The following is an 18,510-nucleotide window of genomic DNA, read 5'->3' as shown; positions in this document are numbered from 1 at the left end:
CAGATCACTGTGCAGAGACGCTATTATACAGGAAGAGTAGCAAGTACCAATCACTTGACAGAGAGTATATTACCAGGGTAGCAGTTACCAGATCACTGTGCAGAGACTCATTATACAGGGAGTAGCAGTACCAGATCACTGTGCAGGGAGCTAGGGAGTACCAGTTACGCAGATCACTTGCAGGGAGCTAGGACAGTACCAGTACCCAGACACTGTGCAGGAGCTATTACAGGGTACCAGTACCAGATCACTGTCAGGCGAGCTATATACAGCACAAAGGTACCAAAGTACCAGATCACTTGCAGGAGCTAGGAGTAGCAAGTACCAGATCACTGTGGCAGAGAAGACTATATAAGGAGTAGCAGTAACCAGATCACTGTGCAGAGAAGCTATATACAGGAAGTAAGTGCAGTACCCAGATCACTGTGCCAGAGAGCTATATAAGGGGTACCAAGTACCAGATCACTGTGCAGGGAGGCATATACAGGAGTACCAGTACCAGAATCACTGTGCAGAGAGCTAGGGAGTAGCAGACCACGATCACTGTGCAGAGAGCTATATTTACAGGGAGTAGCTCTACCAGATCACTGTGCAGAGAGCTAAATACAGGGAGTAAGCATGACCAGAAATCACTGTTGCAGAGAGCTATATACAGGGAGAGTTAGCTCAGTTACCAGATCAACTTGTGCAGGAGAGACTAATATACAGGGAGTAAGGCAGTACCAGACAACGTGCTAGGAGCTATATAACAGGGGAGTAGCAGTACCAGATCATGTGCAAGGGAGCTATTACAGGGAGTAGCAGTTACCAGTCACTGTGCAGGTAGCTATATACAGGGAGTAGCATACCAGATAACTGTGCAGAGAGCTATATACCAGGAAAGTAGCAGTACCAGATCCACTGTTGCAGGAGCTATATACAGGGTAAGCCAGGTACAATTCACTGTGCAAGGGGCTATATACAGGAGTAGCAGTTACAGATCAACTGTGCCAGGAGCTATATACAGGAGTAGCACTACCAGATACTGTGCAGGGAGATCTACGGGCACGTACCAGTACGCAGAATCACTGTGAGGGAGCTAGATCAGGGAGTACCAGTACCAGATCACTGATGCAGGGAGCTATATACAGCGGAGTACGCAGTACGCAGATCACTGTGCAAGGGAAGCTATATACAGGGAGTACCAGTACCAGATACTGTGCAGAGAGCTCAGGAGTAGCAAGTACCAGATCACTGTGCGGAGCTATATACAGGGAGTAGCAGTACCAGATCACTGTGCAGGAGCTATATACAGGAAGTAGCCAGTACCAGATCACTGTGCAGGGAGCTATATACAGGGAGTAGCAGTACCAGATCACTGTGCAGGAGCTATATACAGGAAGTAGCAGTACCAGATCACTGTGCAGGGAGCTAATACAGGGAGTAGCAGTACCAGATCACTGTGCAGGAGCTATATACAGGGAGTAGCAGTACCAGATCACTGTGCAGGAGCTATATACAGGGAATAGCAGTACCAGATCACTGTGCAGGGAGCTATATACAGGGAGTAGCAGTACCAGATCACTGTGCAGGGAGCTATATACAGGGAGTAGCAGTACCAGATCACTTTGCAGAGAGCTATATACAGGAGTAGCAGTACCAGACACTGTGCAGGGAGCTATACAGGAGTAGCAGTACAGATCACTGTGCAGGGAGCTATATACAGGGAGTAGCAGTACCAGATCACTGTGCAGGAAGCTATATACAGGGAGTAGCAGTACCAGATCACTGTGCAGGGAGCTATATACAGGGAGTAGCAGTACCAGATCACTGTGCAGAGAGCTATATACAGGAGTAGCAGTACCAGATCACTGTGCAGGAGCTATATACAGGGAGTAGCAGTACCAGATCACTGTGCAGGGAGCTATATACAGGAGTAGCAGTACAGATCACTGTGCAGGGAGCTATATACAGGAGTAGCAGTACCAACACTGTGCAGAGCTATAACACGGAAGTAGCAGTACCAGATTCACTGTGCAGGGCTATATACAGGGAGTAGCAGTACCAGATCACTGTGCAGAGCTATATACAGGGAAGTAGCAGTACCAGATCACTGTGCAGGGAGCTAATATACAGGGAGTAGCAGTACCAGATCACTGTGCAGGGAGCTATATACAGGGAGTAGCAGTACCAGATCACTGTGCAGGGAGCTATATACAGGGAAGTAGCAGTACCAGATCACTGTGCAGGGAGCTATATACAGGGAGTAGCAGTACCAGATCACTGTGCAGGAGCTATAACAGGGAAGAGCAGTACCAGATCACTGTGCAGGAGCTATATACAGGAGTAGCAGTACCAGATCACTGTGCAGGGAGCTATATACAGGGAAGTAGCAGTACCAGATCACTGTGCAGGAGCTATATACAGGAGTAGCAGTACCAGATCACTGCAGGGAGCTATATACAGGAGTAGCAGTACCAGATCACTGTGCAGGAGCTATATACAGGAGTAGCAGTACCAGATCACTGTGCAGGAGCTATATACAGGGAGTAGCAGTACCAGATCACTGTGGCAGGCACTATATACAGGGAGTAGCAGTACCAGATCACTGTGCAGGGAGCTATATACAGGGAGTAGCAGTACCAGATCACTGTGCAGGAGCTATATACAGGGAGTAGCAGTACCAGATCGACTGTGCAGGAGCTATTACAGGGAGTAGCAGTACCAGATCACTGTGCAGGGAGCTATTACAGGAAGTAGCAGTACCAGATCACTGTGCAGGGAAGCTATATACAGGGAGTAGCAGTACCAGATCACTGTGCAGGAGCTATATACAGGGAGTAGCAGTACCAGATCACTGTGCAGGAGCTATATACAGGGAGTAGCAGTACCAGATCACTGTGCAGGGAGCTATATACAGGGAGTAGCCAGTACCAGATCACTGTGCAGAGAGCTATATACAGGGAGTACAGTACCAGATCACTGTGCAGAGAGCTATATACAGGGAGTAGCAGTACCAGATCACTGTGCAGGGAGCTATATACAGGGAGTAGCAGTACCAGATCACTGTGCAGAGAGCTATATACAGGGAGTTAGCAGTACCAGATCCACTGTGCAGGGAGCTATATACAGGGAGTAGCAGTACCAGATCACTGTGCAGGAGCTATATACAGGGAGTAGCAGACCAGATCACTGTGCAGAGAGCTATATACAGGAGTAGCAGTACCAGATCACTGTGCAGAGAGCTATATACAGGGGAGTAGCAGTACCAGATCACTGTTGCAGGGAGCTATATACAGGGATAGCAGTACCAGATCACTGGCAGAGAGCTATATACAGGGAGTACCCAGCTACCAGATTCCACTGTGCAGAGGAAGCTACTATTACAGTGAGTTAGCAGTACCAGATCACTGTGCAGGGAGCTATATACAGGGAGTAGCAGTACCAGATCACTGTGCAGAGAGCTATATACAGGGAGTAGCAGTACCAGATCACTTTGCAGGGATATGAGGTATTTGAGATAGATATGTTCACGAAGGCAGGAGGAACAATGTGTTTCTCGTCCACTTATTACACTCTTAGTGCTAACCGGCAGTAATGACCGGTAAAGTGTCCTGTCATCCCTCTGTCCCCAAGAGCCTCCCCTACCCCCACGCCTGCCCCTTGCCCTCCAGCAGGGTAACCTGAGCATATTGCTCTCTAAACGCACCTCTAACCTCGCTGAACACATGAAGTGATCTATTGATCTCACAGACACAGAGAAAAGGAGGGATGGCGGGATAGGAAGAGAGAGATAAACATGTGGAGGAATGAGAGTAGAGGTGAAGAGAAAGGAAGGTTATGAGCAGGGAGAGATGGGGGTGGAGGAGATGAGTAGGGGTCGATGGACAGATGAATGAATTGAACAGGGGAGAGAGAAGGATGAAGGGATGAAGACTAATGGAGATGGAAGGAAGGATACAATTTCATTTACACTGCAATTTAATGGCAGGCTCGGAATCCAGCCCTCACTACCTGACAGAACAGGACCTAGCCACAGTCTGCAGCATATCAGATTCCTAACTGACCTCCCCCTCCATGTAAAAATATAGATTTTCTCTGTCTCTCTCTCGCTCTCTTTCTCTCTGTCAGTGCTTTTCTATTTTTAATAAACAAACCACATTCAACTTTTCACGTGACACCAGGGAGACTGGCTCACCTCCTCCCACTTAAAACATGTGAAGGTGACGAGACAGAAAAGGACAGGGGGAATAATGAGAAGCAAAGAGAAAGAGAGACAGACAAAGAGCATACATCGTTTCTCCTTACACTATTAGCCGTCCATTGTTTGTCTTGGGAATTAAAGGCTGTGTGTGGTGGTGCACTCCGTAGCAGGTTCCATGATTCCTCATGTTGAATGGCAACTTTAATACACACATAGAAGTGGATGGATTACATTTTGACAGTCCAGTCCGAGGGTCATTGAGGGCATTGAATGCCCCATTTCTGTGTGTGTGTGTGTGTGTGTGTGTGTGTGTGTGTGTGTGTGTGTGTGTGTGTGTGTGTGTGACGTCCCTGCATCACTCAGGGTCAGTGTGTGATCAGAATGTGTGGATGAGCTTCTACAAAAACAAAACTCACACACACTCTGGAGAGGGGGAGGAAGGACAGAGAGGGAGGACACTGGAGAAAAATGCATTCACTTAAATTATCAGGATGTACACTGTGTTCCAATAGTTTTATTGTCTACGAGTCAGCCTCAATATAACTAAATGTGACGTAAAACACTACAGCAATCAATGCCATCATGTACAGCACAACAACCACATAACACACTTACAAGAGGCTCTTGGCCCTGGATATCCCAGCAAGTATAAAAACAAATTTTATACTGATATCGGAGTGTACACACATATTCCAGTATCATTTTTTTTAAAGATGCACTTCAAGTTTAATAAATGTTAGTTAATACAGTGTTAGAATGACTATCTAATTTCTCTTCCAAAAATACTTAAATATGTACAAATATGTGCAATACATGTTGATATATTATATGTACTGGTAAAAGAAGGTTAATGGTTTATGAAAACCTGTCTTTTATTTTGCTATGGAAGTGTAATGGTGTGTAACTGTATTTCATGGAAGTTGTATGATAAAAGTGTCTCAACAGTGACCCTGAAACATCCTCAATGAAATACTCTCCATACATCAAACCTGACTTCCATTTGAACTGCAGCTTTAATGAGTGTGTATGTGTGTTTTACACTTGTATGTCTGATGAAAGTATTATGGGTGCTGAGATGTAGGTTATTGGTATGGTATGTTTTAGTTCATGTGTTAGCATGTGGAGATATGTATAGAATATACAGTATGCATGGCTAGGTGCCCCTACTGGACCTATAGCTCAGTGTACACCTCAACCATCAAACTGTATTTACATGACAACATCCTGCTAGTTCTCTCTCTCTCGCTTCTCTCTCTCTCTCTCTCTCTCTCTCTCTCTCTCTTCTCTCTCTCTCTTCTCTCTCCTCTCTTCTCTCTCTCTCTTCTCTCTCTCTCTCTCTCTCTCCTGTTCTCGCTTGCTCTCTCTCTCTGTGTCTCTCTCTCTCTGTCTCTTCTCTTTCTCTCTGTCTCCTCTCTGCTTCTCGTCTCTCTCTCGCTGTCTCTCTTCTCGCGTGTTCTCTCTCTCTCTCTCTCTGTCTCTCGCTCTCGTTGGTGCATGCTGGGAATTGTATGAGCGAGTGTGAGTGGTGTCTGATTAAGGTAGTTTTTTTCAGTGGTAGAATTAGGTTTATTGTATTTCTTGTTGGAATTGCCCTGGTTTTGGTGGTGATGGCGACACACATGGGGATGCTGTCCCTGTCTCTGACACCTGTTCAGGTGTGTTACTGAAGCCACTGTCACTGTGGAGGAGTTTCTGGTTGCCGTAGGAGAGAAGGTAGGCTATCAAAATGTTGCTTATGCATCCCGGATGAATAAAGCGGTGGAGGTTTTTCTTAAAGAAGAGCGTCTTGTTGGTCGGATGGTTGAGCATGGTGTACTTCTTAAAGGTATGTTAATTCAAGTTACGCCACTTTTTTCTCCGTCAACAAGAGTAACGATTTCGAATGTAACACTGTTTATTCCCAATGAGCTATTGGAGCATGAGCCATTGCGGTTTGAGAAGTTTGCAAGTTCAATTAAAATTGTCCCGCTGGGTTGCAAACACCCGGCGTTGAAACAGGTTATGTCGTTTCGGCGACAGGTGTTTATGTTTTTTGGCTCACCGGAGCAGACATTGGAGTTATCGTTTAAAGTCAAGTATCACAACAGATTGTATATGGCGTATGCTATTACTGGTATTCAACAGTGTTTTGAGTGTGGTGATGTTGGCCATAAGCAACATGCTTGCCCAAAAAATGAGAAGGTGGAGGACGGGACGCAGGTGGTCCTCGTAACGCCTGGGCCCACTGATGTAGGGAGAGGTGGGCTGACTGTGGTAGAGCAGCCACAAGCACCTGTTGTTGAGGGTACTGAGTTGCAGCTTGTACCAGAGGAGAACATAACATCTGATGTGCAGCAGAAAAATATTGTTTTAGGAGGTAAGGATGGAACTGGGGAGCCATTTCCCAAGACTGGTGAGGAGATACCCAGTACGAGTGATGGGGTACAGGAGGGGGTTCAGGTGGGGCTAGTCTCCCAGGCAGTGCTGGGGTGGCAATTTTGCTTTCCTCAGGCTTAGGGGTGACTGTGGTATCTACAACAGAGATTGTCAAGGGTCGGGTCTTATTGGTTAAGGCGGATGTTATGTTTATTTTAATGCTCCTATTGAGGGTACAGAGCGTATTTCCGTATTTGATTAAATAAAGGAAACCTTAAGACAGTGTGACCAAGAGGGGTGTATGGTTTTAGGGGGGACTGGAACTGTACAGTGGATTTTACTGTTGATCGCACTGCTGAAGAACCTCACCTGCGGTCACAAATTTGCCTGTCTGGTCTATTAACTGAGTTTGAGCTTTCTGATGTGTGGAGAGTAAGAAATGCAAAAGTTAGGCAGTACACATGGCTAAAAGTTAATGAAGGTCGTGTCAGTGCAGCAAGGTTAGACAGGTTGTATGTATCTGAGCACTACTGTGGTGGGGTTGTAAGGTGTGACATTACTCCTGTAGGTTTTTCTGATCACAATATTGTCAGTGTTGATGTTCACTAAAGGTCGACCGATTAATTGGCATGGCCGAATAATTAGGGCCGATTTCAAGTTTTCATAATAATCGGTGATCGCCATTTTTAGACGCCGATTACATTGCAATCCACGAGGAGACTGCGTGGCAGGCTGACCACCTGTTACGCGAATGAAGCAAGGAGCCAAGGTAAGTTGCTAGCTAGCATTAAACTTATCTTATAAAAAACAATCAATCTTCACATAATCACTAGTTATAACTACACATGGTTGATGATATTACTAGGTTAACTAGCTTGTCCTGCGTTGCATACAATCAATGCGGTGCCTGTTAATTTATCATCGAATCACAGCCTACTTCGCCAAACGGGTGATGATTTAACAAAAGCGCATTCGCGCCAGGGTATATGCAGCAGTTTGGGCCGCCTGGCTCATTGCGAACTGTGTGAAGACCATGTCTTCCTAACAAAGACCGTAATTCATTTGACAGAATTCTACATAATTATGACATAACATTGAAGGTTGTGCAATGTAACAGCAATATTTAGACTTATGGATGCCACCCGTTAGATAACATTTCGGAACGGTTCCGTATTTCACTGAAAGAATAAACGTTTAGTTTTCGAAATGATAGTTTCCAGATTTGACCATATTAATAACATAAGGCTCGTATTTCTGTGTGTTTATTATATTATAATTAAGTCTATGATTTGATATTTGATAGAACAGTCTGACTGAGCGGTGGTAGGCAGCAGCAGGCTCATAAGCATTCATTCAAACAGCACATTACTGCGTTTGCCAGCAGCTCTTCGCAATGCTTGAAGCACAGCGCTGTTTATGACTTCAAGCCTATCAACTCCTGAGATTAATATAGTGCCTATAAGAACATCCAATTGTCAAAGGTATATGAAATACAACTGGTATAGAGAGAAATAGTCCTATAAATCCTATAATAACTACAACCTAAAACTTCTTAACTGGGAATATTGAAGACTCATGTTAAAAGGAACCACCAGCTTTCCAATGTTCTCATGTTCTGAGCAAGGAACTTAAACATTTACTTTTTTACATGGCACATATTGCACTTGTACTTTCTTCTACAACACTGTGTTTTTGAATTATTTAAACCAAATTGAACATGTTTCATTATTTATTTGAGACTATATTGATTTTATTTATGTATTATATTAAGTAAAAATAATAGTGTTCATTCAGTATTGTTGTAATTGTCATTATTACAAATATATATATAAAAATTGTCCGATTTAATCGGTATTGGCTTTTTTTGGTCCTCCAATAATCGGTATCGGCATTGAAAAATCATAATCGGTCGACCTCTACTGGTTGGTACTCTGGGAGAGGTTTTCTCTTCTCAACTGTTTATATTTGGGCCAAAGTACAGGTTTAGTCGAAGGGGTGTAGTTCTCTTACTTAACTTTGTGTCAGGGGCAGCTAAATTAGCAATTTGGAAGACACGAAAGAACAGTATTCGGTGACGGGTCTGTGGACGTGGTGGACATGCTGGAGGGGATGTTGGCAGCGAGACAGAGGGTTGAGTTTGCCTACTACAAACTGGTTAATAACATTGGGCTGTTTATGAGCATATGGGGTATTCAGAGGTTGTTGTGTTTAGTTACTGTGGAGGAAGATTTGGTGTTGTGTTTTTAATTGATGTTTAACCATGTTTATTGTGTAATGGGTTCCAGCTCTCTCTCTGTCTCTGTCTCTCTGTGTGTGTTTGGGACTCCATTTCTCCTAGCGCCCAACCACCTCCAGTGGAACGTTATGAAATAACACAAAGCCTGAAGGAAAACACAAACAAAATAAATGAAATGAGCAGCAACATAAATTACATCATAATCATGACAGTGATCAAAATATTAAAACAAATCATGTGTGATCAGAAATTATACATTCAACGCATACCTAATTGTAAAACATCCCCCAAAAGTAGAAAGTAGGTCCCAGTTGATGGTAGACATCAGTGCTTAGTAGAGTTAGTGGGATCAACAGCACTGAGTGGTGGGTTAAGGTCGCTTAGTGAATTAGTCCTTCAGTGCAGAGGCAGGTGGAACGATACAGTACATATACAGTACCATTCAATAGTTTGGACACACCTACTCATTCAAGGGTTTTTCTTTATTTTGACTATTTTCTACATTGTAGAATAATAGTGAAGACAACACTATGAAATAACACATATGGAATCATATAGTAACCAAAAAAAGTGTTAAACAAATCAAAATATATTTTATATTTGAGATTCTTCAAAGTAGCCACCGTTTGCCTTGATGACATCTTTGCACACTCTTGGCATTCTCTCAACCAGCTTCATGGGATAGTCACCTGGAATGCCGTTCAACTAACAGGTGTGCCTTGTTAAAAGTTAATTTGTGGAATATCTTTCCTTAATGCGTTTGAGCCAATCAGTTGTGTTGTGACAAGGTAGGGGTGGTATACAGAAGATAACATTATTTGTTAAAATACCACATTATGGCAAGAACAGCTCAAATAAGCAAAGAGAAACGATAGTCATTACTTTAAGACATGAAGGTCAGTCAATCCGGAAAATGTCAAGAACTTTGAAAGTTTCTTCAAGTGCAGTCGCAAAAACCATCAAACACTATGATAAAGCTGGCTCTCATGAGGACAGCCACAGGAAAGGAAGACCCAGAGAGTTACCTCTGCTGTAGAGGATAAGTTCATTAGAGTTAACTGCACCTCAGATTGGAGCCCAAATAAATGCTTTAAAGAGTTCAGGTAACAAACACAAATCAACTGTTCAGAGTAGACTGCGTGAATCAGGCCTTCATTGTTCGAATTGCTACAAAGAAACCACTACTAAAGGACACCAATAATAAGAAGAGACTTGCTTGGGCCAAGAAACACGAGCAATGGGCATTAGACCGGTGGAAATCTGTCCTTTGGTCTGATGAGTCCAAATTTGAGATTTTTGGTTCCAACAGCTGTGTCTTTGTGAGACACAGAGTAGATGAACAGATGATCTCTGTGTGTGTGGTTCCCACCGTGAAGCATGGAGGAGGAGGTGTGATGGTGTGGGGGTGCTTTGCTGGTGATACTGTCTGTGATTTATTTAGAATTCAAGGCACACTTAACCAGCATTCTGCAGCGATACGCCATTCCATCTGGTTTGTGCTTAGTGGGACTATCATTTGTTTTTCAACAGGACAATGACCCAAAACACACCTCCAGGCTGCGTAAGGGCTATTTGATCAAGAAGGAGAGTGATGGAGTGCTGCATCAGATGACTTAGCCTCCACAATCACCTGACCTCAACCCAATTGAGATGGTTTGGGATAAGTTGGACCGCAGAGTGAAGGAAAAGAAGCCAACAAATGCACAGCATATGTGGGAACTCCTTCAAGACTGTTGGAAAAGCATTACTCATGAAGCTGAGTAGGTGTCACGTTCCTGACCTGTTTTATGTTATTTTTGTATGTGTTTAGTTGGTCAGGGCGTGAGTTGGGGTGGGCATTTTATGTTTTGTGTTTCTATGTTTAGGTCACTTGTAATTAGCCTTATATGGTTCTCAATCAGAGACAGGTGTTTGACGTTTTCCTCTGATTGAGAACCATATATAGGTTGGCTGTTCACACTGTTTGTTTGTGGGTGATTGTCTTCCGTGTCTGTGTCTATGCACCACACGGGACTGTTTCGGTTCGTTCGTTTGTATGTAGTCTGTTCCTGTTCGTGCGTTCTTCGTTTCATGTAAGTTCTTACGTCCAGGTCTGTCTACGTCGTTTGTTATTTTGTATCATTTCAAGTGTAGTTCGTGTTCGTTTTCGTCTTGACAATAAATTCATTATGTATTCACAACCTGCTGCATTTTGGTCCTCCGATCCTTCTCTCCTCTCCTCGTCCGAGGAGGAGGAAGATCTAGACACCCGTTACAGAAGGCCGTCATTGTAAATAAGAATTTGTTCTTAACTGACTTGCCTAGTTAAATAAAATAAAAATAACATTTTAAGCTGGATCAGAGAATCCCAAGAGTGTGCAAAGCTGTCATCAAGGCAAAGGGTGGCTACTTTGAAGAATGTCAAATATAAAATATACACTTTTTTGGTTACTACATGAATCCATATGTTATTTAATAATTTTTAATGTCTTCACTATTATTCTACAAGGAAGAAAATAGTAAAAATAAAGAAAAATCCTTGAATAAATAGGTGTGTCCAAATTTTTGACTGGTACTGTAGATATATATATATATACAGGAAGGGTGTAAATGGATGTGAATGTTAAAGGGTTTACAGCGCAGAGCTAAACAGTACTATAAGCATGGTGCAAGTATTCGACGCAATTTAGAGACGTACACGTTCAGGTAGTAACACACACATCCAAACCGGTCTTCACTGGGTCTTTTCTACAGAATCTCATCTTTCAAAAGAACGCTTTGTCTTTTCAGCTCATGAACGGATGGGGCAAAGTGACAGTATTAAACAACAATAAAAACATAAACGAATTCATTTCAACTTCCAAAGTCACCTTTAACTGTTTTCCCTCTCACCGAGGCTGAACCACGACATGTAAAGACACACTGTCATCACACCCCAAAAAACAACGCAACATTCTTCTTCTCAGACTTTTATGGCTCACACACAACGGTTTCCCCCTGGCTTGTTATTGGAAATGAATCGAAGTGGCAGAACGGGAGCTGCCAGATGATTATTATTATCCATCTGCCTGGGGGTGGAGGAGTGGAGGGCAAGGAGCTAGCTAAAAAAAACATACCCTCATTGCCATCAGGTTGATAACTGGAACAGTAAGGAGGGATTGGAATGTTTTTTGTTCCTTGTGTCGAAACCATCAACTGTCTTAGACAGAAGAGCAGTTGCTCCACAATCACACAAACATGTTACACAACCTAGGTGTCCTAGTGGCTCACGGCAGCCCCATCAAAATCTTCGGAACATCATTCTCTGGCCACGGCCCTTCCTTGCCAACTCACCACACCTGTATCCATCTCCACTGATTGTGTGTGTGTGTGTGTGTGTGTGTGTGTGTGTGTGTGTGTGTGTGTGTGTGTGTGCTGCGCATGTGTGTCGCATGTGTGTGTGTGTGTGATGGTGATGTGATTCACTCTTTAAGCTTGGCCAGCGATAATGATTCATATTTGGAGCAAGGCTTGGTGATGACATGCGTATCCATGGCAACAGCATGCAGTGGGCTACTGGAGCCGTCCCCCTCCTGTGTCATATTGCAGTCCTCCTGAAAACTACTCAATGCCACTCAAACACTGCTTGACGCAACTCAATAACATCCAATAGAACTCAACACTACTCCACACAACTTAGAAACACCGGACCCTGATCAACACAACTCAACAACACTGAATACTTTGATACTCATCAACACAAATTAGTATTTCAGTCAATTGGTAGACATCTGTCCCAGTTAACACTAATTTACTACTTAGTATTCAATAGTACCTTCACTGAAAGCTACTAACTGCAGCTGATTTCTCCCCACTAGGAACACTCAGTACTAGAACACCACACCACACACACACACACACACACACACCACACACACCACACACACACACACACACACAACACACACACACACCACACACACACACACACACACACACACACACACACACACACACACACACACACACACACCACACACCCCCTCTGACTGAGCGCTTGAGCAGTGCTGCTGACCTGAGTGATGGGAAGGCCCAAGACCTGATAGGCCTGAAGAAGGCATCCGCTTCAGACAGACAGGCCTGAGATCAATCGATCAATGAAGCTCTATCTGCTGTAGTGCAGTTCCAATAGCAAAGCCCAACGCCTGTACAGAGCTGTGACTGCACAGACACGTTGTGGTGGTGAATTGGAGGTGGAAAGAGGAGACCTCAGGCAGCATGACACACAGCCGCTCGATAAATACTAACTAATTAACATGGACTGAATTACAGGACATTACAATGCTGAAACTGATCAAGGTCCAAGATAAATGCATCGATGCAGAGGGGCCCACAATAGGGGTGAGCCTAGGGCTGTTGCGGTGACCGTATTACCGCCACACGGCTGTCACGAGTCATGAAGGCAGTCAAATTCACGTGACTGTTTAGTCACGGTAATTGGCTTCTCCAGGCTCTGATGCTGCTGATGGTCATTAGTAGCCTACCAAACTTGCTAACTGCCTGGTACTCAGCACACTATTGTCCCTCTAATCACTCTGACATCAATGCAAATGTGATCGAAAATCTAATCAAACACTTCATGAGAACCCATGAGCTCATGTTGTGCAACATTTCTATAGGCTATGCAATTGCGCGAGAACACAGAGTGATGGCCTCTACTAAAAAGAGGAGGATCCCATCAGCTTTCTGTAGACTAGGACTACTATATTTATTTATCAACTTTCCTAATATTAAGCACATTGTTTATCTTTACAACAGGAGTATAGCCTACCTGTCTGGCCTGAAAATGAACCACAGGAAAAGCGTCCTCCATTCGCTATTTAAGTGCATAGATGACATGTATTTTTTGCCGCTGCCCCTGTTTCAAGACAGTTGCATGATAATGGTCCATTCTAAATCAAAACAAATTTCACACATATATTATTTAGTATTTGTAAAGACAAGATTAAATCAAGAATAGTCTGATGGGTGACAATATTATCCTATCACTCGAGAGTTATATATCATCACAGAATAAGAAACTGCCTTTTTTTGTTGCGACTTTTTATCAAGTGTTTGTCAGATTGTGAATGAGAGACTATTGAAGTGTCAACAGCCTGCGCAAAAAACAAAGCAGAGCTCATGCCTTTCAAGCAAATTTAAAAAAATCATCCTTAGAGTTTCATCATGCAGCCTTACAATGTATTAAAAATCAAAACATACAGCCCAATGTTTGTAGAACAACTAAAGTTACATGAATAACTCTAAATTAAGCATGTAAGAGTACCTATTTACTTTCACTCAACACAGAATAGCCGCATGTGTGCGCTCAAATCGTTTGGAGAAAATATTTATATGTTCAATTGTATTCTTCATACTATAAAATAATATAAACAAATGACATGGAATTCTAAGCAAATCTTGTCTGCTAAATTAACTAGTGTAGCCCACAGCCATTTGGCATAGCCAGATCAGGACCTAACATAATGTTTTGCTCGTCCATGGAAGGATCGGACCAAGGTGCAGCGTGGTAGGCGTACATTTTAATTTATTAAATGAACACCGAAAAAACAACAAATACAAAACGTAACGTCTAGTAGGGCTAAACAGCACAGTACCAAAAACAAGATCCCACAAACTACAGGTGGAAAAAGGCTGCCTAAGTATGATCCCCAATCAGAGACAACGATAGACAGCTGCCTCTGATTGGGAACCATACCCGGCCAACAAAGAAATAGAAAACATTGATTGCCCACCCTAGTCACACCCTTACCTAACCAAATAGAGAATTAAAAGGATCTCTAAGGTCAAGGCGTGACACATAAGGACAACTCAGAGTATGCTATTCTGTTCTTCTGAAATAGACTACATTTTCTTCATATCATGCTTCTTTAGACCTGTCTAAAATAAATAATGGATTTATTGTGAAGGTGTAGGCTATATTACATGGATTTATTAGACTTTTTAAAACGTAGACGTTCCAAAGGTCTGCATCAGTGGCTTGTAAGCTATGTGTGGAAGCCAGGAGATGATAAATGTGTTTATGTTAATTAACGGTCAATTACCGTGACACCGGCTGATGAAATTTCTTTACCTCCACAGCCCTAGGTGAGCCCAAGTAAAACTGATGGGGTCTATACTTGCAAACATTACATTTTTTAAATGTATTTAACCTTCGCATCAGCCAATTACAATCGTCGACGTAGTTGCAAGTGATAGAACGCTACATTGTAGCTGGTCCCATCAGATAACCTGGTACACGTTAGCCCTATGCTAACCTCACCAGCTGACCATGATTACTTCCTGTAACAAATTCTGCATCAGCCTATCAAAGATCTTAGATTTTATATCCACCAACCAATGGCATTTCTTAGAATAGGTCAACTTGGCCACCAGTGTACAGTAGAGTGACAATATTGCATGATGATGCATCCTCGACTAGGCTACTAGCTACTAACGTTAGACAAAATTCAAAACGTTTCTGCATATATAAAATCCCACGTTTTTGCTCATCTGTTTCACACAAATCCATGTGCCTTTACGGAAAAAAAGATAAAGGAGGTCTATACAACATTCAGTTTGTCGTACATCATTAAAAAAATAATAATATTAAGTCAAAAAACCTTATGGACTTGTCAAAAAGCTGTCATGTACCATCGTCATCATTGCTTCCTGGTGGCACACACTGCTAAATCGGTTGACTTTAAAACAACAGTGCACATTCTGCCCCTGAACAAGGCAGTTAATCCACTGTTCCTAGGCCGTCATTGAAAATAAGAAATTGTTCTTAACTGACTTGCCTAGTTAAATAAAGGTAAAATAAAAACATTTAAAAAAACATTATCTGTGAGTTCGAGCCCTCCTCGCATCAAGCATTTTTGTTAAAGAAAACACTGTTCACTGCTGGTCCTCGATGCTAGATTCAAATAACGCATATGTGACTAAGTGGATAATTACAATAACGCATATAAATGTAAGTGTAGCCTACACGTCTATGTAATATAGCCTATAATAGTGACGATTATTTATGTAGCAGTGCCAGAAGCCTACATGCCGGTCTGCAAGAGGGACTCCAACAAGAAGTTCCTCATCACATTTATTCTTCTCTTCTCAACACATTAATACAATAAATGTAAATCTACATTTGAAAGGGGGAAAAACTGGATTGTGTATGTGTGCCATTCAATGGGTGAATGTGCAAGACAAGTTCTTTTGAACGGGGTATGGTAGTAGGTGCCAGGCGCCCACCGGTTTGTGTCAAGAACTGCAACACTGCTGGGTTTTTCACGCTCAACAGTTCCCTGTGTGTATCAAGAATGGTCCACCACCCAGAGGACATCCAGCCAACTTGACACAACTGTGGAAAGCATTGAGTCAACATGGGCCAGCATCCCTGTGGAATGCTTTTGACATCTTGTGGAGTCCATGCCCTGACGAATTGAGGCTGTTCTGAGGGTAAAAGGGGGGTTGTACAACTCAATATTAGGAAGGTCTCCTTAATGTTTTGTACACCGTGTATATGACCAATCAGTCAAACACATGTGATCTAGTACCAGAACGTACCGTTGGACTTCTGTTATGTGTTCTTTCATTAACAAGTGTTGGATCACGTCCAACTACGTCAGTGATTTTAATTGGCTGATGCGCATTTTGAGACGGGGGTCCAGGTTAAAGCTGAACTTTTTCTAATGTTCGCACGTATGGCCCCAGTATGTCATAGAGCCAGGAGTTTATCCTTTCCTATGTGGCCTGAGCAGGAAAAATTGCTCTAGAAGGTGGAAGAGAAGGTTGTGACTAGGCCCTGAGTTAATACTCCAACACACTCCAACACATATTTCCTGTCGCTATGAGAGAGGGAAGAGATCTGCTGTTGCCTGTCCAGTCGGCACATCTCTCATACACACATTGACCTCTGACCCCTCAAGTGGGCACTTTATCTGTGATTGACCAACGAGAGACAAGTGACTTCAAACTCCCACAGGCTGTCACAAAAGCATTCCACACATGTCTCAAGCACTCAGGGGGAACATTGTGCGTGTGTTTGTGTGTGTCCCCCTGCATCATGTTTGTGTCCTCCCAGGCATTGAACCCAGGTCATTTGCATACTTCCATACGGATAGCCCATTGAGCTAAAGACTACATCAGCTCTGGGAGCACAAAACTTCCGGTCTTTGGCAAGGTTACTCATCGCCGTTGTGCCTATGGTCCTCTGGAGACCTATGGAACCATGGGCCCTGTTCTGTACAGATCCCCAAAAAGGTAGTGCAGGGAGCGAGGGAGGTCCATGAAGGCAGGAATGGAACAGGGCCTAAGTGTGCTCTGCAGGAGGAGGAGAACACGCAGCGTGAGCATGGTCTGTCGAGTCCTATCAGAGATACTTCTGACCTTGAGAGAGATGTATTGATCATCCGGCACTCTTCCAAACACAGAGAAAACTGATACCTGCCTTCCTGAATCATTGATAAGCATACAGTGCTCGCTCCCTCTCTCTCCATCTATCTATTTTTTCTGCTGCTCTTCTCTCTTTTTTGCCATTCCAAAGAAAAGTTAATTATCAAACCAACCAAGGTTGTTTTAAAGGTCCAATGCAGCTGTTTTTATCTCAATATCAAATTATTTCTGAGAAACAATTAAGTACCTTACTGTGATTGTTTTCAAAGAGCAATTTCTCAAGCAAGAATTTTACTAGGACTGTCTGGGAGTAGGGAGGGGAAAACTGAAAACTAGCTGTTATTGGCAGAGAGGTTTGGAACTCTATTTCTTATTGGTCTATTACCTAATTTAATGCCTAGTGATGTCACCATGGAAGGCCAAAACTCCATCCCAACAAAATGTCACAGTGTTATTCCAACCTTATAGGTGGAAATATACACTGAGTGTACAAAACATTATGGACATAGACTGGCCAGGTGAATCCAGGTGAAAGCTATGATCCCTTATTGATGTCACTTGTTAATTCCACTTCAATCAGTGTAGATGAAGGGGAGGAGACAAGTTAAATCATATTTTTTAAGCCGTGAGACAACTGAGACATGGATTGTGTATGTGTGCCATTTAGAGGGTGAATGGGCAAGACAAAAGATTTAAGTGCCTTTGAACGGGGTATGGTAGTATGTGCCAGGCTCACTAGTTTGAGTGTGTCAAAAACTGCAACGCTGCTGGGTTTTTCACGCTCAACAGTTTCTCATGTGTATCAAGAATGGTCCACCACCCAAAAGAAATCCAGCCAACTTGCCACAACTGTGGGAAGCGTTGGAGTCAACATTGGCCAGCATCCCTGTGGAATGCTTTCGACACCTTGTAGAGTCCATTCCCTGATGAATTGAGGCTGTTCTGAGGGCAAAAGGGGGTGCAACTCAATATTAGGAAGGTGTTCCTAATGTTTTGTATACTCAGTGTATATAAAACACAGGTAAATCATGTATTTGATTGCACTGGGCCTTTAAGGGTCAGAGGAATTTCAAACAGGTTTAGGTCTGTTTTCTCATGTAACAACATATTTGTAAAGACCATTTCAGATACTCTAATTAAAATGTATTTTGGCAAACAAACACAGATTTAGAACATTTGACCAATACCTGACAAACTTATTTTTCTATGATGCCCATCACAGAAAAGTATTTAGAACTTATTCTATATGGAGACTACATTTTCTAAATTGGTAACACAGAAATCTGCCTCCTTAACTCTCTGAAAACAACACACACACACACACACACACACACACACACACACACAC

The 18,510-nt window shown here is 42.9% G+C and overlaps 1 protein-coding gene across 3 annotated transcripts in view; it reads right to left on the bottom strand.

The window, feature by feature from the left end:
• LOC111973875 (BDNF/NT-3 growth factors receptor-like) overlaps positions 1-18,510 on the bottom strand; it is a 74,563-nt gene that overhangs the window by 43,916 nt on the left and 12,137 nt on the right. The window contains exon 12 of one of the 3 annotated variants that reach the window (XM_024001316.3): positions 4,662-8,919. The exons of 1 other annotated variant lie outside the window; for it this stretch is intronic. In XM_024001316.3, coding sequence (XP_023857084.1) covers positions 8,901-8,919 — 19 coding nt within the window. In that variant the 3' untranslated portion in view covers positions 4,662-8,900. Of the gene's footprint in view, positions 1-4,661; positions 8,920-14,284; positions 17,091-18,510 lie in introns of those variants that run through there. One more of the 3 variants, XM_024001312.3, reaches the window with a different exon arrangement.

This window comes from Salvelinus sp. IW2-2015, linkage group LG15 (assembly GCF_002910315.2).
Source record: "Salvelinus sp. IW2-2015 linkage group LG15, ASM291031v2, whole genome shotgun sequence".
NCBI lineage: Eukaryota > Metazoa > Chordata > Actinopteri > Salmoniformes > Salmonidae > Salvelinus > Salvelinus sp. IW2-2015.
This window is presented reverse-complemented; position numbering and strand designations above follow the sequence as displayed.